The sequence below is a fragment of the Cetorhinus maximus genome, chromosome 3 (assembly GCF_964194155.1).
Source record: "Cetorhinus maximus chromosome 3, sCetMax3.hap1.1, whole genome shotgun sequence".
In the NCBI taxonomy this organism is placed as follows: Eukaryota; Metazoa; Chordata; class Chondrichthyes; order Lamniformes; family Cetorhinidae; genus Cetorhinus; species Cetorhinus maximus.
In genome coordinates this window covers 12778657-12800978 of record NC_135881.1, presented here as the reverse complement: position 1 = coordinate 12800978, position 22322 = coordinate 12778657, and the positions used below count along the sequence as shown (strand labels likewise).

The window sequence follows — 22322 nt, the reverse complement described above, 5'->3', positions numbered from 1 at the left end:
AAAAGACCCGTTTATTCCTACTCTTTGTTTCCTGTCTGCCAACCAGTTTTCTATCCATCTCAATACACTACCCCCAATCCCATGCTCTTTAATTTTACACACTGTTTCTATATGGTCTCGCGATTTAATTTAATTTTCCTGGTTCAGCAGGAAACCACCCCCCTCCCCCTCCCATACCCCTCCCCTCCCCCTCCCCTCCCCCTCCCCTACCCCTCCCCTCTCTCTCCCCTACCCCTCCCCTACCCCTCCCATACCCCTCCCCTCCCCTCCCCTACCCCTCCCCTACCCCTCCCCTCCCCCTCCCCTACCCCTCCCCTACCCCTCCCCTACCCCTCCCCTACCACACCCCTCCCCTACCCCTCCCCTACCCCTCCCCTACCCCTCCCATACCCCTACCCCTAGTTCTAGTTCTTCGGATATACAAGTCAGTATTCCATTAGCCTTTTCATTGTTCTCTGTACCTGCTCATGATAATTTAATGACCTGTGCACCTGGAATCCCAAGTCTTTGGACTTCTGCTGTTTCTCATTTTTCACCATTTACAAAGTAGCCTGTTCTATCCTTTTTCACACTGCGTGAGACAGACACAAATTGGGTCTGAGTCACTAGGGTGTGCAAATGTAACACTCCTGGGTTATAGGATCCTCTGAATAGATTCAAGGCAGTGGGAGTCCACTCCCTTTAAAGGAAGATGCTCTGTCTTCTAAAGGCGGGGGCGGCTGCTGTCATTACCCCCCGGCAAGGTATCTCCAGCACTCCTGAATTTGTAGGATGGGGTTCTGTCCACCAAGCTATGACTTGGATTGACCCATCCAGTGTACCTGGAGTTAACCTGCACAGTGTAGCTCAGGCCTACCTGCCCTGTCTAACTCAGGTTTACTTTCTTCAGTATAATCTGGAGTGATCCATTAATGATAACCGGTGCCTTGTTCATCCACCTACCCCAACCCCTCCTTCCCCCCACCCCCACCACCCCGCCACCCAATACAATCATGGCCTCCCTACCTTGTGTAACTGGGCTCTATTTACCCCCAGACTCACTCTCAGAGAATTAACCATCTCTATCCTTAACCTGAGCGTATCTCGGAGCTATGTAGAGATGACACAAGTTTCTACGTGTGTAACAGGTTCAGTACAATAACCACCACCTTCCCCCCCCCACCCCACCCCCACCCACCGCGCCCCCCACCTCCAGGCCCAAACCCAAACCCAAAGTTGTTCGCACTTACAGTGGTGATGGAACAGTGAGTGACTTCGTCCTCGGAGTACAGAATGGCATCTTTAATAAAGACCGATATTGCCCGGAGGATAAAGGAGACGAATAAATTCATGTGAATGTAATTGCGAGTACAGTGCAGTTTTCTGAAAGGCAAGACGGGTTCATGAGAAAGGAAACAGGAATCACAGTCGGACTTTACAACCTTCCAATGGTGAGGAAACCTCCACTGCTACAAGCAGAGTGGAGATAAGTCCTCTCCACTTGGGACCACAAGAAAGTTATATTATTATCTTATTTGTAAAGAGTTAGGAACTAATTGTACACCTGGGCATGCCATATTTACTGCTGCACTGCAGTCAAGAGCTGAGCAGCAATGCACCAGTCCACCAGCCACATGGAGAGTAGCAAGAAATATACTCGATGGAGCTCCTGTATTCTGAGTCTCAAAGTGTGATTGTTTCAAACTTAAGGGAACCAGAAGACATAACATGGTGGCAGCGGGTATCCGTGAGTTAAAAACCCAAATATTTTCAATGAATTTAAGGTTGAATTAAATTGAAAATTAAAACCCGAATTAGTGCCAGGGAGAGAGGGAGAAAATTGAGGGCATCATGTGAAATAAAAATGGTGGCTGCCACAGCAATAAGCACATAATGATAAATTGGGGAACTGATGATGTGATAGAGGCAGTGGAGAAGTTTAAACAAAAGTAAAAACTGACATTCAGCAGCCTTCTGAAAGTCGCCAGTGAAGAAGAAAGGGTTAGCTACGTCCTTTCGTGGACAGGAGAGAAAGGGTTAAATTTGTACAATCGCTGGGGGGGGGTGAGTGAGTGAGGGGGCGACAATAAAAACCAGACATAATTTCCGAAAAACTCAAGACACATCTCCCATTAAAGTCAAACCATTAGATCCACCAGTATGAATTTCAAGGCCTCAGGCAGGAACCAGTTGAGCCTGTTGACATTTTATTGACAAGATTGCAAAATGCCAGCCAGAAATGATAAAGTCAAGGACACATATGAACACCCTGGAGCACTAAATAAAATTGATTGAGAAGGACAAGCTCGCAATATCACAGGTTGTAGATGGTAGAGGACATAAAGCCATGAGTAGACAGATGAAGACGCTGACTACCTAAACCAGCTAGCCTCCGGTTAAGTCATGAGGAAGGCAGCAGGGATGATGCATTGAAACCTTAACAAAAGAATGCACCAGACAGAGAGAAAGATGTGCAAGAGCTGTGGATAACTACATAAGTTCACAGACAGAAGGAAATATCCTACACATGAATCAAACTGCAGAGCAGTGGAAATCCCGATCACTGGGAAAAGATGTTCAGAACAAAGAAGAAGATGGTAAAGAAGTTAGCAAGCGACAGGACCAATGAGAAGGAAAAGAAACCAAAACATCCATACCCTGGAAGATGACGACGAGTTTGAGATAACAATGGGCATAGGAACCATACAGCAGTGTGAAATGGCTGACTGCAACAGTTCCCAGAGAAATGAAATTCACACAACCATTCTGACCAGGGAAAGGGTGAGAAATAAGCCCACAACCATAAGTCTGAAGGTGAGCTTGATACCTGTTGAACCCAGGCGGAGAACCAGATGCCTGGCCATCTGCTCCTGCTGACACAGTTCTCATTTTGATTTCTTATGAATGCTTGGCTGAGCTCCAAGACTCATAAATGTATTAGCTAAGCAGGTGGTCTGTTTGGACAAGGTGAAGTGAAGTATTTACTTTTCTTGACTGACATCTTTATGAGGTTCTAATAAGTTATTCTTTCTGCAATCTCTTTTGTCAATGTCTGCATGTTTATTTGGACAGGATTAAGAGGTGTGAAGTTGGTAAAGCTTCGGTTCATGATACTCTAATGGCTCTGTCTGACTGACACTTTTACAGGATTGTAGGAGCAGCAGGTTTTTTGTCAAAGCGGAATTCTGAATGGGTGTTTTCTTCCTCAGCATTTCAACACTTGCCATTGTTATTATATGGCTCGCTGGTTCTGTACATAGTGCCTACTGGGTTGAATAAGCATGGAGGAGATATGGAGGCCATGGAAGTGACATGAGGACATGGGGGTGGTGGGAATGAGACATGACAAAGTCCCAGAGGACTGAGACGAGCCTTCTCACGAGCCCACCTCGGCACTTGCCCGCTCCCTTGACTGCCTACTATCTGCTTCCGGGTCAGTGGGCCTGACCTCTCTCCCGCCCCTGCCTCCCCGCAGCCAAAATTATGATTACAGGGGCCCTTTAAACCAAGGGGTGGGGTCGCCAAGACAGGGAATGTCCCGACCTGAGCGACCTGCCTCGGGAGCGAGAGTCCAGCCAGGTGCAATTCGACAGCGTGTCCCTGAGGCATAAAGACCGAGAAGGTTGTTGTTGGTCGAACGCTGACTGGGCTGACCTCACCTGAGAGCGATATGGCCGAACGAGTCCTCCTTAAGGTTAGGAAGACGGGGGTCAGAGAGAAATGTTATCGAGCGAGGTCCCTGCTCCCGCATCGCTACCCAGAGGCAGCGCAGAAACATTCAGGGCTCAAAGTGGACGTGACGCCACCCAGGCGAATATCCTGGTGGCACGGGGGTCAAATAGCGGGCAGGCTTGTGCGAGGGGGCTGGAGGTCAAATGTGGACAGGATAGATGGTTCTAGATGGCGTCAGAATGACAGTATGAGTTTGCGACGCTCTAATGTAAAAACGGAGACAAGCAACTGTGCTCAGACCCATCCCCCATACAGACTCAGTTCAGGAAGGAGCAACATGGCTGCAGGAAGAGTGGGGTTGGGCACTGAGGCCAAAATTTCTGCCCTGGGGGGTATCTATGTATTTCTTTTAACATTTTTTGAAGATATCCGATTCACGGGATATGGGCTTCGCTGGCTGGGCCCAGCATTTATTGCCTGTCCCTAGTTGCCCTTGAGAAGGTGGTGGTGAGCCGCCCTCTTGAGCCGCTGCAGTCCCTGTGGTGTAGGTACACCCACAGTGCTGTTAGGGAGGGAGTTCCAGGATTTTAACCCAGCGACAGTGAAGGAACGGCGATATATTTCCAAGTCAGGATGGTGAGGGACTTGGGAGGGGAACTTCCAGGTGGTGGTGTTCCCCATGTATCTGCTGCCCTTGTCCTTCTAGATGGTGGGTTTGGAAGGTGCTGTCCAAGGAGACTTGGTAAGGTCCTGGTCATTTATCAGTTATATCGTTGCATCATATTTAATCCGCGGAAGCATCCAAAGAAAACAAATAAAGCAAACATATAACTATAAATTCACGTCCGGGAGATTTCTCTTTGTGTTAAAAGGCCATCATCAACTTGTGTAGGTTTTATACGGAACTAAGCTCCAGAATACACCAGCAGAGGGCACTCTGCCATTGTCCGAAATGTTCACCTTTCAGTTTCACTTTGCAAATTCAATCAGGTTTGTCCAAATCACACTGATTTTTGACTTTCAGAGGAGAAATGGGTAAGCATTTGAAGGGGAGAAAAGTGCAGGGCTAAGGGGAAAGAGAAGGGGGTGGGGGGCCTAAATTGGGCAGCTCTTTCAAAGAGCCGGCACAGGCGCAATGGGCCGAATGGCCTCCTTCTGCGCTGTAAGGCTCTGTGACCCTCAGCGCCATTGCTGAGCAGCTTCTTTTATCACAGATTTCCCGGGGTGTCAGCCCGGGCTCACCGCCTGCACTTTGAACTGGGAGCCCGAAAGGCTGTGGGCTTAAGTTCCACTCCAAGCGCCGTTCGGTGCTGAGGGGGTGCTGCTTGGCTGGAGGTGTCACCTTTTGCGACGTGACGTTTAACCGGGGCCCCCTGTGGGGTGGGGTGGTGGTGGGTCTGTGGCTGTTGTTGTGTGGATGGAACCCCTGGGGAACACAGAGAAAGCTGCTGAGGAAACCAACTTGCTCACTTCTGAAAAATTTGATGGACAATTTGGTAATTTGAGGGTTAGCGATGGCGGGCGTCCAGGGTTATCCTGGACCCTGCCAGATATTAATGACTCATTTCCTAGACTCTGCTGCCAGCAACTTAGGAATAAAGTCAAAGGAACATGAAAATAAATAGCTGTAGTTCTTCATTTTCGTTTTGCGCATTTCAGTTCATTAGTTATGAAAGTATCGGAGATGGGCAGAGGCTCTTGCATTGAGAGCCAAGAATCACCCAACCAGATAGCGGGAGTCTGTCCGCTTCCCATTGGCCCTGAGGGACCGGCGGGATCCACCAGGATTGGCGCTTTAGTCAACCAATGGCAGGACTGTGTGGGCGGTGCATTGGTCAGTGGAAGGGTCAGCGGGTTCAAGGAAGGCGGCTCACCACCACCCCTCTCAAGGGCAGTTAGGGACGGGAAATAAATACAGGCCCAGCCAGCGAAACCCACATCCCGTGAGCAAAAAAAAATAGAGGGGTAAGAGGTCCATTTTTACTATGAAGACTTACCTAAAGCGACAGAGTATAATCATCGCAATTGCAAGGGAAACTAGGGAGGTGCTATAACCAACTGTGTAGAGAGCCTTCATGGACACATAGTACAGATCCTACAAAAAAGAGGAGACTAGGTCAAAACAGCAAGACTACAAGATAAGACAGTAGAGCTTTCAATTAAAAGCTCGATGCCATCCAGGGCAATACAGCCCGCTTGGTTGGCATCTCCACCCATCACCTTAAACATTCACTCCCTCCACCACCCGCACAACATGACTGTAGCATTAACAACTTGCACTTAAGATAAAAGCAGAAAATGCTGGAAAAACTCAGTGGGTCTGACAGCATCTGTGGAGGGAGAAAGAGAGTTAACATTTCGAATCCGTATGACCCTTCTTCAGATCACTTCAATAACACCTTTATCGTACTCCAAAGCCACTCTGCAGGCAAAATTTGAAAACAAGCCACATAGGATGATGTTAGGACAGAGAGGTAGGTTTTAAGGAGAATCTTAAAGGGGGAGAGTGAGGGAGAGAGACAGAGAGGCTTAGGGAGGGAATTCCAGAGGTTGGGGCCCAGGCAGCCAATGCGATAACGATCCTGTGTGTGCAAGAGGCCAGAATCAGGGGAGTGCAGGGACCCTGGAGCTTGGTACTGTCCACAAGATGCAACCCACCAAGGCTCCTTAGACAATATCACCCGAGCCCCCAACCTCCACCACTTAGAAGGACATGGGTAGCAGGTTGATGGAAACAGCATCACTTTCAAAGTTCCACTCTCAACTTCCACACCACCCCAATGTGAACATGGAGGGGCCATTCCATCATCATCATCATCTCTGGGTCAAAATCCTGGAACTGCCTTTCTGGTCATTCCAGTGGGAGCAGCTTCACCACAATGACCGCAGTGGCTCAAGGAGGTGACTCAGCCACCACCCCCTTCTCAGGGGTCTCCCAGGGTGGGCGGGCCTTGCCAGCGATGTCCACATTCTGAGAAAGATTCTGGAATATTCTACGATGAAATGCTATTTGACGCACCAATCCATTCCACCAAGATTCCACAACTGATTTACTCTGTTGTTGAAATACTCCCAAGTTACTCCCTCAGGGAACAGTAATTTCCTTCCTTCACCAGCCCTTGCGTTGCTATAGCCTCCAGGGCTATGGGCCAAGCGCTGGAAAATGGGATTAGTGTAGTCACGGGCTTGTTGAGATTGATCAGTACTCTGCCTACTGCAAACAGCCAAAGGGACTTGCTGTTCAATACGCCACCCATCGCTGGGACATCCAGCATCACACTGGCACTTAAATTCATATACCGCATTACTCATTTGTGTGGTACACAGAACGTCTATGTTCCAGGATTTTGACCCAGCGACAGTGAAGGAACGGCGATATATTTCCAAGTCAGGATGGTGAGTGACTTGGAGGGGAACTTCCAGGTGGTGGTGTTCCCATCTATCTGCTGCCCTTGTCCTTCTAGTTGGTAGTGGTCGTGGGTTTGGAAGGTGCTGTCGAAGGAGCCTGGTGAGTTTCTGCAGTGCATCTTGTAGATGGTACAGACTGCTGCCACTGTGCGTCGGTGGTGGAGGGAGTGAATGTTTGTGGATGGGGTGCCAATCAAGCGGGCTGCTTTGTCCTGGTTAGTGCCCAACTTCTCAAGTGTTGTGGAAGCTGCACTCATCCAGGCAAGTAGGGAGTATTCCATCACACTCCTGACTTGTGGCTTGTAGATGGCGGACAGGCTTTGGGGAGTCAGGAGGTGAGTTACTCGTTGCACGATTCCTTGCCTCTGACCTGCTCTTGTAGCCACAGTATTTATATGGCTAGTCCAGTTCAGTTTCTGGTCAATGGTAACCCCCCCAGGATGTTGATAGTGGTGGATTCAGTGATGGTAATGCCATTGAACGTCAAGGAATGATGGTTAGATTCTCTCTTGTTGGAGATGGTCATTGCCTGGCACTTGTGTGGTGTGAATGTTACAAAGAGAGTGACAGATAAATCCAATAGGAAATTCAGAAGAAAAGTATTTAATCAGAGAGTTGTTAGAATGTGGAATTTTCCATCACATGTAGCGATTGAGGCAAATAGAATAGATGCATTTGAGGGAAGCTGAATGAACAGAGTGGGAAAGAAATAGACGGATATGCTGATGATGTTAGAGGAAGGGGAGAGGGATTAGGCTCATGTGGGGGCAGCAACACTGACATGCAGCAGTTGGACTGAATAGTCTGTGTCTGTGCTGTAGATAATGTGTACTCCAGTTCAGGGAGAGACACTCATCAGATGTTAAGCGACCAGGTGGCTGATATCTCAGCTGAGAAGCTCAGTTCCAACTACAAGACGGGATTAACTGGGATTGCTAGGAAGATGCGGAAGGGAAGTGAGGAGGAGGTATCCCTTTGAGACTCAAGGGGAATTGGTTAGCGGGAGAGATGTTTGTCCTTCTCATCCGCCTCTTCCCTTTGGGACTGAAATGATGCAACGCCAACACCGTGTGCATCTGTCAAATGGAACAGGGAAGAAGAAAAGTTTGTTCAGAAATAAGTTGGTGATATCACCAGATGCAGGAGAACACACTCCTATTGATAAAAAAAAACGTATTAAGGCTTCAAATACATTTGAAGGGAAAGAGAATTGATGGCTGGAGAGATACAGAGCTAAATAAATCATTAAGGGTTTCGATAGAGTAAATAGAGAGAAACAGATAATGGCTTAAGGGTCAATAACCAGAGGACCACAGACTTATGGCGATTGGAAAATGAACCAGGAGGGAAAATCTTTTTTGCGTGAGGAGTTTGGAATGTGTTGTCTGATACGTTGGTGGACATAGATTCAATAGCAGCCTTCCAAAAGGAATCGAATAAATACTTGCAGGAGAAAATATTGCAGGTATATGGGAAATGGAACGGGGAGTGGAGCTAACTGGATCTCTCTTCAAAAAGAGCTAGCAGGGATTCGATAGGCCAAATGGCCACCTTTTGTGTTGCAATATTCCGTGATGCTACAGATACAGAAATAAAGAGAGAGATAAACGAATAACTAGCTACAAAGTAAATGAATATTGATCAAAAGTTTAAAGATAGGCAAATCAATAGACAGATAGCGGTAAGGAGGTCTGAATGGATAGATAGATATCCTGCTTGTATTAAAAAGATTGTTGGTGTTAAACCAGGAATGAATATGAATGTGATTTGGAATTTAACATGTTTAAAAGGCAACTAGGAGCACAACATCCTGGAAAGGATAGACTGAGGATAGGCTGTTTCCACCATGCTGACTACACTTGGCAACTTCCACAAGCTCTACTCAGTGAAAGAGGGCATGCACTTGCTCAGTGTGGTATGTGTGAGAAAACCATAAGCACTTTGACTATATCGTTGCAGGAGAGGAGATCCCTGTGTCCCTGAAAGGAAGAGAGCCAGGTAAAAAAAAAGCTCATGGAAGACTTTGAAACTGCGATTTGGGACTTGGCCCCGAGTAAGGAGAGAGAGATAAACTCCCAAACCTGCGACCTCTGCCATCTAGAAGGACAAGGGCAGCAGACACATGGGAACACCACCACCTGGAAGTTCCTCTCCAAGCCACTCACCATCCTGACTTGGAAATATATCACCGTTCCTTCACTGTCGCTGGGTCAAAATCTTGGAACTCCCTCCCTAACAGCACTGTGGGTGTACCTACACCATATGGACTGTAGCGGTTCAAGAAGGCAGCTCACCCCCACCTTCTCAAGGCGCAATGAAGGATGGGCAATAAATGCTGGCCCAGCCAGCGATGCCTACATCCAAAGAATGAATAAAATAAACCCCTCCAGACTCTCCTGCCTGGTCTCCCACCTCCCATGAACTCAGCTTAAACCCTGCTGCCTGTCTCTGAACTCACGAGGGCAAGGAGGGATGGGCAATAAATGCTGGCCTAGCCAGCGACGCCCACACCCCACGGACGAGTGAAAATAGAAAAAATAAAATAAACTGACTGGTCCGAGGAGACTTAGTATTGTGAGCTGTGAGGTGGAGGAGAGTGATGGAGTTCAAGAGGCCATGGGCAGGCTGGTGTAATGGGCGGACACGTGGTGGATAAAAATTAATGCAGAAAAGCGCAAAGTGATACATTTTGGTATGAAGATCAAGACAAGGTAATATAAAATGAAGGGTACAACTCTAAATGGGCTGAGGGAGCACAAATCGTTGAAGATGGCAGCGCAGGTTGAGAAAGTGACTAGGAAAGCACAGGGCATCTTGGGCTCTTTTTTTTAAATACAAGAGCAAGGAAGTTATGATGAGCCTTTCCAAAACACTGGTTCAGCCTCACGTCGAAGGGTGCTGGGCCTAATTCTGAGCACCGCTCTTTAGGAAGGATGTGAAGGCATTAGAGAGGGCGCAGAAAAGATTCACGAGAATGGTTCCAGGCAATGAGGAGCTTCAATTGTGTGAATAGATTGGTGGAGTTGGGGCTGTCCTCCTGAGAGGAGGTTGAGAGGAGATTTGGTAGAGGTGCTCAAAATCATAAGGGGTGTGTAACAGAGTAGATAGGGAGAAACTGTTCTGATTGGGGGAAGGGCGAAGGGAGCACAGATTTGACTGGCAAAAGAAGCAGCAGCGACACGAGGGAAAGCCTTGTTTATGCAGAGAATGGTTCGGATCTGGAATGCATTGCCTGAGCGCGTGGCAGAGGGAGATTCAATCAAGGCTTTCAAGAAGGAGTTTGAAGAGTATCTGAAGGACCAAAAAAACTGCAGGGCTATGAGGACAGGGCGGCGGTGTGGGACGAGCTGAGTTGCTCTTACAGAGAGCTGATGTGGACAAGATGGGCCGAATGGCCACCTTCTGTGCTGTCACCGTTCTACATTGGACAGAGGTGGGGGGGGTGGGCGGTGAGGCGGGAGGAGGGGGAGGAGTTTTTGCGTATGAGGAACAAGGCACTGTTTGTTTGCTGAGTGAATCTTACCGTGACACACAGAATTACCTGGTCATCGATCTCCGTGATGTTTTCATCGACTCCGCAGGCGTCATAGTAATGGGGGAAGGTTTCTGACCAGCCTTCATCCGTGCAGTTTCGGTAGATGATCCCTAGAACTGAAGAGAGTTCAACGTGAGGCCCCCCGGTAAAATCAGACCAGAATCAGCCACCTCTCATCCCAGCAAGACAGAGGCCGACAGGTTGGGCAGTAGCACGCAAAACATCTAAACCAATCACAATGACCCCAACCTGTCTGCTGCATTAAGGGGAGGCGATGGTACAGTGGTATTGTCGCTAAGCTAGTAATCCAGAGACCCAGAGTAATGCACCGGGGACCCGGGTTCAAATTCAGAAATTGAATTGAATTCAATAAAAATCTGGAATTAAAAGTCTACTGATGACCATGAAACCATTGTTGAATGTTGTAAGAAACCATCTGGGAGGCAACCTTACCTGGCCTGGCCTACATGTAACTCAAGATCCACAGCAATGGGGTTGACTCTGAAATGGCCTACCAAGCCGCTCAGCTGTATCAAACCGCTACAAAGTCTCAAAAAAGGAATGAAGCCGGAAGGGCCACCCGGCATCAACCTAAGCATCGGAAATTACAACAGCAATCTCAGCCCTGTGGATCCTGCAACTTACTGGATCCTTACTAACATCTGGGGGCTAGAGCTGTCTTACAGACTAGTCAAGCAACAGCCTGATATAGTTAACTTCATGGAATCATAACTTACAGAGAATGCCCCAGACACCACCATCACCATCCCTGGGTATGTCCTGTCCCATCAGCAGGACAGACCCAGCAGAGGTGGCGGCACAGTGGTATACAGTAGGGAGGGAGTTGCCCTGGGAGACCTCAACATCGACTCCAGACCCCATGAAGTCTCATGGCATCAGGTCAAACATGGACAAGGAAACCTCCTGCTGATTACCACATACCACCCTCCCTCAGCTGATGAATCAGTGCTCCTCCATATTGAGCATCACTTGGAGGAAGCACTGAGGGTGGCAAGGGTGCAGAATGTATTCTGGGTGGGGGACTTCAATGACCATCAAAAAGAGTGGCTCAGTTGAGTACACTCAATGACCTGGCCTCCACAGCCTTCTGTGGTAATGAATTCCATAGATTCACCACTCTCTGGCTAAAGAAGTTTCTCCTCATCGCTGTTCTAAAAGGTCTTCCCTTTACTCTGAGGCTGTGCCCTCAGGTCCTAGTCTCTCCTACATCTTCCCCACGTCCACTCTATCCAGGCCTTTCAGTATTCTGTAAGTTTCAATCAGATCCCCCCTCATTCATCTAAACTCCATCGAGTATTGACCCAGAGTCCTCAAACGTTCCTCATATGTTAAGCCTTTCATTCCTGGAATCATTCTCGTGAACCTCCTCTGGACCCTCTCCAGGGCCAGAACATCCTTCCTGAGATATGGGGCCCAAAATTGCTCACAATATTCGAAATGTGGTCTGACCAGAGCCTTATAAAGCCTCAGCAGCACATCCCTGCTTTTATATTCTAGTCCTCTCAAAATAAATGCCAACATTGCATTTGCCTTCCTAACTACCGACTCAACCTGCAAGTTAACCTTAAGAGAATCCTGGGCTAGGACTCCCAAGTCCCTTTGCACTCCAGATTTCTGAATTCTCTCCCCATTTAGAAAATAGTCTATGCCTCTATTCTTCCTACCAAAGTGCATGACCTCACACTTGACCACGTTGTATTCCATCTGCCACTTCTTTGCCCATTCTCCTAACCTGTCCAAATCCTTCTGCAGCCTCCCCGCCTCCTCAATACTACCTGTCCCTCCACCTATCTTTGTATCATCTGCAAACTTAGCCAGGATGCCCTCAGTTCCTTCACCTAGATCATTAATGTATAAAGTGAAAAGTTGTGGTCCCAACACTGACCCCTGCGGAACTCCACTAGTCACCGGCCGCCATCCTGAGAAGGATCCCCTTATCCCCACTCTCTGCCTCCTGTCAGACAGCCAATCTTCTATCCATGCTAGTACCTTGCCTCTAACACCATGGGCTCTTATCTTACTGAGCAGCCTCCTGTGCGGCACCTTGTCAAAGGCCTTCTGGAAGTCCAAGTAGATAACATCCATTGGATCTCCTTTGTCTAACCTCCTCGTTACCTCCTTAAAGAATTCTAACAGATTTGTCAGGCATGACCTCCCCTTGATGAAACCATGCTGACTTTGCCCTATTTTACCATGCACTTCCAAGTATTCTGAAATCTCAACCTTAATAATGAACTCTAAAATCTTACCAACGACCGAGGTCAGGCTAATCGGCCTGTAATTTCCCGTCTTTTGCCTCACTCCCTTCTTAAACAGGGGGGTTACATTAGCGATTTTCCAGTCCTCTGGGACCCTCCCTGACTCCAGTGATTCCTGAAAGATCACCACTAAAGCCTCCACTATCTCTTCAGCTATCTCCTTCAGAACTCTGGGGTGTATTCCATCTGGTCCAGGTGATTTATCCACATTCAGACCTTTCAGTTTTCCTAGCACCTTCTCCTCGGTAATAGCCACCATACTCACCTCTGCCCCTCGACTCTCTTGAACTTTGGGGATGTCACTCGTGTCTTCCACTGTGAAGACTGACGCAAAGTACCTATTCAGTTCCTCCGCCATTTCTTTGTTCCCCACTACTACTTCTCCAGCGTCATTTTCCAACAGCCCAATGTCCACTTTTGCCTCTCTCTTACCGTTTATATATCTAAAAAAAAACTCTTGCAATCTTCTTTTATATTACTGGCTAGTTTACCCTCATATTTAATCTTCACCCTCCTTATTTCTTTTTTAGTTGTCCTCTGTTGGTCTTTGTAGGCTTCCCAATCCCCTGGTTTCCCACTGCTCTTCGCTGCATTGTATGCTTTCTCTTTAGCTTTTATGCTGTCCCCTGACTTCCCTTGTCAGCCATGGTTGCCTCGTCCTCCCTTTAGTATGCTTCTTCTTCCTAGGGGTGAATTTTTGCTGTGTCTCCTAAATTACTCCAAGAAACTCCTGCCATTGCTGTTCCACTGTCTTTCCTGCTAGGCTCATCTCCCAGTCAATTCTGGCCAGCTCCTCCCTCATGCCTCTGTAGTTGCCTTTATTCAACTGTAATACCGTTACATCTGATTCCAGCTTTTTTCTCTCAAATTGCAGGGTAAATTCTATCATATTATGGTCACTTCCTCCTAAGGGTTCAAGGCAGCATTTGATCGAGTGTGGCATCAAGGAGCCCTAGCAAAATTGGAGTCAATGGGAATCAGGGGGAAAACTCTCCACTGGTTGGAGTCAAACCTAGCACAAAGGAAGATGGCTGTGGTTGTTGGAGGTCAGTCATCTCAGCTCCGGGACATCACTGCAGGAGTTTCTCAGGGTAGTGTCCTCGGCCCAACCATCTTCAGCTCCTTCATCAATAACGTTTCTTCCACCATAATGTCAGAAGTGGGGATGTTCGCTGATGATTGCACAATGTTCAGCATCATTCGCAACTCCTCAGATACTGAAGCAGTCCATGTCCAAATGCAGCAAGACCTGGACAATATCCAGTCCTGGGCTGACAAGTGGCAAGTAACATTCACACCACACAAGTGTCAGGCAATGACCATCTCCAACAAGAGAGAATCCAACCATCGCCCCTTGATGTTCAATGGCATTATCATCACTGAATCCCCCACTATCAACATCCTGGGGGTTACCATTGACCAGAAGCTGAACTGGACCAGCCATATAAATACTGTGGCTACAACAGCAGGTCAGAGGCTAGGAACCCTGCAGTGAGTAACTCACCTCCTGACTTCCCAAAGCCTGTCCACCATCTACAAGGCACAAGTCAGGAGTGTGATGGAATACTCCTCACTTGCCTGGATGAGTGCAGCTCCAACAACACACATGAAGCTTGACACCATCCAGAGCAAAGCAGCCCACTTGATTGGCACCACATCCACAAACATTCATTCGCTCCATCACCGACACACAGTGGCAGCCGTGTGTACCATCTACAAGATGCACTGCAGGAATTCACCAAGGCTTTGCCATAGTCTCCAGGGCTATGAGCCAAGCGCTGGAAAATGGATTAGTGCACTCAGGTCGTTGTTGACCGGCACAAACATGATGGGCCGAATGGCCTCCTTCTGTGCTGTAAATGTTTATGAGTCTATGAGCCTATGAGTCTCCTTAGACAGCACCTTCCAAACCCACGACCACTACCAGCTAGAAGGACAAGGGCAGCAGACACATGGGAACACCGCCACCTGGAAGTTCCCCTCCAAGTCACTCACCATCCTGACTTGGAAATATATCGCTGTTCCTTCACTGTCGCTGGGTCAAAATCCTGGAACTCCCTCCCTAACAGCACTGTGGGTGTACCTACACCACAGGGACTGCAACAGTTCAAAAAAGCAACTCACCACCACCTTCTCAAGGGCAATTAGGAATGGGCAATAAATGCTGGCCCAGCCAGCAAAGACTACATCCCGTGAATGAATTTTTTTTCAAATTGTCCTGAGAAATGCAACATGTCTCCTTTCTCAGCAACACAAAATGAAGTGTTCGGACCAAAATGTGGCGCTTTTAAAATCAATGTAAAATGGTGAGGGAACCATTATGAGGAATGGTTCTGAGTGACTGTGCTGGAAGAAAGCCTCTAGGTTTATGTCTCTGAGGGTCTTTACCCTCATGATATGGAGTGGACACTCAGAAGGAGTCAAAATATTGCGCAGGAGTCTCTTGCCCTACATAACTCCGCACACCAATCCCCAGGAACACAGACCTTGGCAGAAGAATGAAACGAAAAGGAGGTGATCTTCTAAAAGACCAGCTCATAGACATCCAAACTCTTTGAGATATAATACGGCCGCTTGTTACCTCAGTTCTGGTGGACACCATTGGAATCACTCTTACCATCATCGGTGTTAATGATGCGGAAGAATCCTGGACAGTTGACGGATATAACGTCTCCGTAATCTGCATTCGGCCAGCAGGTTATATTGTCCCACATGCCTGGGCAATCTGTGGAGACAGAAAAAAATTAAATCGTCATCAGCCTCCTCACGGTTATTACAATCAGAAAAGCGAATATCGTGGCTCAGTGGGTAGCACCCTTGCCTCCGAATTAGAAGGTCAAGGATTCACGTTACACTCTGGCTGGCCGTCCAGTGCAACACTGAGGGAGTGCTGCACTGTCAGGAGTGCTGCCTTTGAGGTGACGCATTAAACTGAGGCCCCGCCTGCCCTCTCACACGGGCGTTAAAAATCCCACGCCGCCTATTTTGAACACAGCAGGAAAGTTATCCCAGGCGGTCTGGCCAATATTTATCCCTCACCAACATCCCCAAGACAGACTTATCAGGGGTCAGTGTCACATTGCTGTAGATGGGAGTTTACTGTGTGCAAATTGGCTCCACTTCAAAAGCCTTTCACTGGCTGTAAGCGCTTTGGGGGCATTCTGATTGACGATTGGCGCTATATAAATGCAAGCCCTTCTTCACTTTTCCGCACTAGAGGGTTAATAATTTTAGGTGGATGTATTCAGCTGAGGTCCAGCTGCCTGGCTGTAGGTGATGCTGACGCACTGCTCCAGCCTGGCAGTGAACGCAGACAAGCCCGACGCCAAGGGTTGCAACTGGCCCTTGGAGCCGGGCGCCATTCCCACAAAACCCGACGGCTGCAGCGGTTTTAACGGCTGCCCGCTCGGGACACTTTCGCCGTTCCTCCTCGATGAAAAAAAAAACTCGCAATTTCCAGCCAGCCAGCTGGAGAGAATGACAGCTTCCCGGTGTATGTCGGAGGCTCAGCGGCAAAGCGCTGGGAAGGACGCCAAGGCCCTCGGAGCGGGTGAGGAGGAGACGTAACCAAGGCCGGTAAATCCAGGGATGAGAGGTTTCAGAGGGGACGCGGGGAGACTGGAGAAGCCGGGATCACTCCCCTTAGCCACAGGGGACGATGAGGGGAAATCTGAAAGGGGGCTCAAAATGTTTTGGGCTTCGCCCGAGTAAATGCGGACGTGCGAATTGGGAGCAGGGGGTAGGCCCTTCGGCCCCTCGAGGCCTGCTCTGCTATTCGGATAAGATCGTGGCTGATTGGCTTGTGGCCTCAACACCACATTCCACCCACCTATCTACCTCCGCCTGAAAACTATTCCATTGACCCAGCCTCCACCCCTTTCTGGGGAAGGGGGTTCCACAGATTCACGGACCCTCTGAGAGGGAAAAAAAGGTCGTCTAATCTCCACCTTCAATGGGAGGCCCCTTATTTCTAAACGGCGTCCCCCGGTTCTAAGTCTCTCCCACAAAAAGGGGAAACATCCTCTCAGCATCTGCCCCGTCAAGTCCCCCACCCCCACATCAGGGAGAAATTGTTTCTGTTGGCAGGGGGATTGGCAACCAGATTTAAAATAATTAGAAGATTCTGAGGGGAGATAAAGGGGATTTTTTTTTTTTTTTCCCCCCACCAGTTGTTATTGGAAAGCTGGTGGGGGGCAGATTCAAACAGGAATTAGATAAGTACCGGAAAAGGCGCAAATCGCTGGGTTACGAGGAAAGGGTGGGGTGGGGGGTGGGGGGGGAGGCGGGACTAATCGGATGGCTGGCAACGGCACGATGGGCCCAATGGTCTCCCCTCTGTGATGACAGGCGTGGCTCCCTGTGCCAGGCTTAAGGCCCTCCCTTCCCGGATGCACATTCCTCTCACCCGCCTTCCCGGCTCCAGAGTATGTTTGGCGACTGACGTCATCCGTAAAACGCTCGGACCGAATCCCTCCCCTCTCCGCCGAACAGATTATTTTAAAACGGAGGCGTGAGCTGCTTCTTCTCAGGAGACGCATGTGAGGATTTCACACAACAACAGCAACAACGACGTGCATTTATATAGCGCCTTTAGAGCAGTAAAATACCGCAAAGGCACACTACACAGGGAGTGTTGTCAGACAAAAAAATTGACAATGGCCAAAGAAGGTGGCATGAGGACAAGTGATTGTTTGGAGTGTAGTCACCGCTGTAACGTAGGAAACACAGCAGGCTGCTTGTGCACAGCAAGCTCCCACAAACAGCGATGTGATAACCACCAGATAATTGCTATTTTTTTTTTAAGCGATGGATAAATTCTGACCAAGAAACCGGTGGGGGGGAGGGGAACTCCCCTGTTCTTCTTCAAAATGGTGCCATGGGATCTTTTATTGAGGGAAGACAGGGCCTCAGTTTAATGGCTTATATGGAACACCGACACGTCTGACAGTGCAATGCTCCATCATTCCTGGAACGAGTGGGCTATCCGATGAGGAAGGGTTGCACAGGTTGGTCCTGCATCCGTTGGGTGTTTAGAAGAATGAGAGGGGACCTCATGGAAACATGGAAGGTGCTGAGGGGGGCTTGACAGGCTGGATAAGGAGAGGGTGTTTCCCCTTGTGGGAGAGACTAGGACTAGAGAACACAGTTTAAAAATAAGGGGGCCTCCCACTTAAGATGGAGACGAGGAGAATTTTCTTTCTCTCAGAGGGTGGCGCGTCTGTGGAACTCTCTTCCCCGGAGGGCAGTGGAGGCAGGGGTCATTGAATATTGTTAAGGCTGAGTTAGACAGATGTTTGACTGACAAGGGAGTTGGGGGGGCCACAATCGAATCAGCCATGATCTTATTGAATGGCAGGGCAGGCTCGAGGGGCCGAGCAGGAGCTCCTAATTCATTCGTGCGTAGGTGTTCCCTCGGTCGACAGGCGTCACAGGCCACACACGCACAGGCCACACACGCACAGGCCACACACGCAGGGCCGGAAGGCGAGAGACCTGCCTCCCACTGGTTTGATGTGGAGCAGCCCTCTTCGCTCTCAGCCGGGCTCCTTCAGTCCCGCTCGTCGTGCCTTTTCTCTGCTGCCATTATCTGAGAGTAATGAATGCTCTGCTCAGGGTGATTCATGCCTCACAGATACGGTTTGAGTCATTCAGCCGGTGTGAATAGGATGGCAGTCAGGAGGTGAAGTGCTCTCCTACAATGCTGCATTCTTTAGTAAACGATTTTTTTTCCCCACACAGACAGCAAAGTATGTCAACAATGGAAAGGCATTTATGGCTGAATAAAAAAAAACTGGGTACCTATTTACGCGTTAAAATGAAATCAGACTTTTGATCTTTTGAATAACATACTTAATGTGTCTGCATTTCTGTGAAGAGCATTTACTCAACACTCCGGCACATTCAGGAATTGCAATAAATATTAACGCGCTGTTGCTCTCTAACTCACCGCCTCTTTCTCCATTCTTACTCTTCGTATTCATCTTCACATATGAACTCCTTGCCCGGGTATCTGTTCTCGTATCTCCTCCACCACCAAACCCCCGCCTCTCCCCCAACCCCCCTAATGATCAGGTACCCGCAGGAGAACAAAGGGAATAGGAGCAGCAGGCCATTCGGCCCATCAAGCCCGCCCTGCCATTCAACTAGCTGGCTAATGTTCTTTGTATCAACCACACTTTCCCGCCCTATCCCCATATTCCTGGATTCCCAAAAATCTATCGAACTTAGTCTTGAATATACTCACTGACTGACCATCCACAGTTCACTGGGTCGGAAAATTCCAAAGGTTCGCAAGCTTCTCATTGGTGAAATTTTGATTTTTAATTTGTAGACGGGATGTGGGCTTCGCTGGCTGGGCCAGCATTTATTGCCCATCCCTAATTGCCCCTTGAGAAGGTGGTGGTGAGCTGCCTTCTTGAACCACTGCAGTCCATGTAGTGTAGGTACACCCACAGTGCTGTTAGGGAGGGAGTTCCAGGATTTTGACCCAGCGACAGTGAAGGAACGGCGATATATTTCCAAATCAGGATGGTGAGTGGCTTGGAGGGGAGCTTCCAGGTGGTGGTGTTAACATCTGTCTGCTGCCCTTCTCCTTCTAGATGGTAGTGGTCATGGGTTTGGAAGGTGCTGTCGAAGGAGCCTTGGTGAGTTCCTGCAGTGCATCTTGTAGATGGTACACACTGCTGCTACTGTGCGTCGGTGGTGGAGGGGGTGAATGTTTGTGGATGTGGTGCTGGTCAAGCGGGGCTGTTTTGCCCTGGACAGTGTCCAGCTTCTTGAGTGTTGTGGGAGCTGCACTCATCCAGGCCAGTGGGGAGTATTCCACCCCACCAACTTCTCCACATTTCAGTCCTAAGTGACCAGCCGCCTTTCTGAGACCAATAATGACCCCTAATTCGGGGCAAAGTAGCCTCCCAGTAACTACGAAAAATCAGCAAAGCTTCTAAATGACTGGACCAGTAGAGCTTCTTTGACCTAGTTTTGTGCACCCGAAAATGGAACTCTAGTATTCTCGCTGCCAGTAATATCAGTGTTTGACTATTTTGAACTGTTATGAACTTCCTTCTGGGGGGTGGTGGGGGGATGGGCGAGGGCAGGGGTCAGAGTGGCGCACTAAGAATTTTATATGTTTTAGTGAGATCACCTCACATTCTTATAGACCCCAGACTGTACTGGGAGTGATGATGGTGTTGTGGTTATATCAATGGTTTTATAATAATCCCGAGGTTCAGGTTAATGTTCTGAGAATATGGGCTCAAATCCCGACACCACAACAGCTGATGGAATTTTAAATTCAATTAATAAATCTGGAATATAAAGCTAATCTTCACCATGGTCACCATGAAGCTATCATCGGTTGTCATAAAAAACCCATCTGGTTCACTAATGTCCTTTAGGGAAGGAAATCTGCTGCCCTTACCTGGTCTGGGCCTACACGTGACTCCACACCCACAGCAATGTGGTTGACTCTTAACTGCCCCTCTGGAATGGCCGAACAAGCCACTCAGTTCAAGGGCAAAAAAGGGATGCTAGCCTTGCCTGTGTTACCCACATCACATGAAAAGAAACTTAAAAAAAGTAAAATCCCAATTTCCCCTCAGAGGACACCCCTCTCATCCCAGGAACCTTCATTGTATCTCCTTTAATGCAAGTTCATTCTTCCTCAGGTAAGGGGAACTGTACACAATATTCAAGGTGTGGCTTCACCAGAGGCCTGTACAAATTGAGGCAAGGCTTCCACAACTTATATTCCAACCCCCTTTCAATAAAGGCTAGCATATTATTTTCCCTCCTAATTACTTACTGTATCTGCATGTTAACAGCAAGTGCGATGTAACAAAGTGAGCCCCAACGATTTTTAAAAAAAAATTATTGTTTCATGGGATGTGGGTGTCACTGACAAGGCCAGCATTTGTCGCCCATCCCTAGTTGCCCTTGAACTGGGTGGCTTGCTGGGCCATTTCAGACGGCAGTTAAGATTCAACTGCATCGTCGTGGAGCGGGAGTCACATGTCGGCCATTCAGCCTCTCAAGCCTGTTCTGCCATGAAGAGTGACCATGGCTCAGTTAATAGCTCTCTTTCACGTCTGTGTCATCAGGTTCCAGGTTCCAGTCCCACTGCAGAGCTCAAGTACATGAATCAAAAGTTGACACGCTACAACAGTACTGAGGGAACCCTGCACTGTTGAAGGCACTGACTTCCAGTTGCAACATTCAATCAAAGCCTCGTCTACCTGCTTGGGCAGATGTAAAAGATCCCCTGGCACTATTTTGAAGGAGAACAGGGGAGTTATCCCTGGTGTCCTGGCCAACATTCATCCCTCAATCGACATCACACAAACAGATTATCCGATCATTATCACATCGCTGTTTGTGGGAGCTTGCTTTGTGCAAATTGGTTGCCGTGCTTACTACATTACAACAATGCTACAATTCAAGAGATACTTCACTGGCTTTGAGATGCCCGATGGGCACGGAACACGCGATATAAATGCAAGTCCTTGTATCTGGGCTCCACATCCACTAAAAATCTTGTCTAGCAAAAAACATTCATTGATCTCAGGTTTAAAATAATTAATTGAGCCAGCATCAACTGCTCTTTGTGAGAATTTCACCCTTGTGCCTTCCTTTAACTGAAGCAGTATTCCCTAACTTCTCTCCCAAACGGCTTGCCTCTGACCTTGAGGTTCCCTTGTCCAAGGATCTCCGACCAGTGCAAAAGGTTCCTCTCTATACACACGCAATCAATTCCTTTCCAACCCAAGAAACCTCAAAATAATCGCCCCCTAAGCTTTTATATTCTTGGGAATACAAGTCTAGTTCATTGAACTTCTCATAATTTAACTCTTAAAGCCCTGGGAGCATTCTACTAAATCTGCACTTCATTCCTTCCAAGGCCAATGTGACCTTTCTTAAGATGTAGTAAACAATTGTACATAGTCTAGATGTGGTCTAACAAGGACTTTGTGGCAATGTTTCCTCGTCTTGTATATTCTATCGCACTGGTTGTAAAGGCTAACACTGCGTTCACTTTTTGATTATTCTCTGTACCTGATCACTCTCCTGAATATTTCAGGGAACACAAACATACATATGAACATACCAATTAGGAGCAGGAGTAGGCCATTCGGCCCCTCGAGCCTGCTCCGGCATTCTATAAGATCACGACTGATCTGACCGTGGTCTCAACTCCACATCATTCCACCTACCCGCGATAACCTTTGACACCCTGGTTGGCCAAGAATCTATCTACCTCAGCCCTTAAAAATAAGCATTGACCCGGCCTCCACCGCGCTCCGGGGAAGGGAGTCCCAAAGATTTATGACCGGTCTGAGAGAAAAATCTCCTCTCATCTCCGCCTTAAATGGGAAACCCCTCATTTTTAAACCACGTCCGTTCGGTCTAGTCTCTCCCACAAGGGGAAACAGCCTTTCAGCATCCACCCTGTC

The 22322-nt window shown here is 48.3% G+C and overlaps 1 protein-coding gene across 2 annotated transcripts in view; it reads right to left on the bottom strand.

Moving 5' to 3' along the window:
• LOC144675995 (pituitary adenylate cyclase-activating polypeptide type I receptor-like) overlaps nucleotides 1-22322 on the bottom strand; it is a 189902-nt gene that overhangs the window by 50386 nt on the left and 117194 nt on the right. For both annotated transcript variants that reach the window (XM_078536516.1, XM_078536524.1), the window contains exons 4-7: nucleotides 15491-15598; nucleotides 10601-10710; nucleotides 5649-5746; nucleotides 1230-1362 (exon numbers count right to left, since the gene is read on the bottom strand). In XM_078536516.1, coding sequence (XP_078392642.1) covers nucleotides 1230-1362; nucleotides 5649-5746; nucleotides 10601-10710; nucleotides 15491-15598 — 449 coding nt within the window. The remainder of the gene's footprint in view (nucleotides 1-1229; nucleotides 1363-5648; nucleotides 5747-10600; nucleotides 10711-15490; nucleotides 15599-22322) is intronic.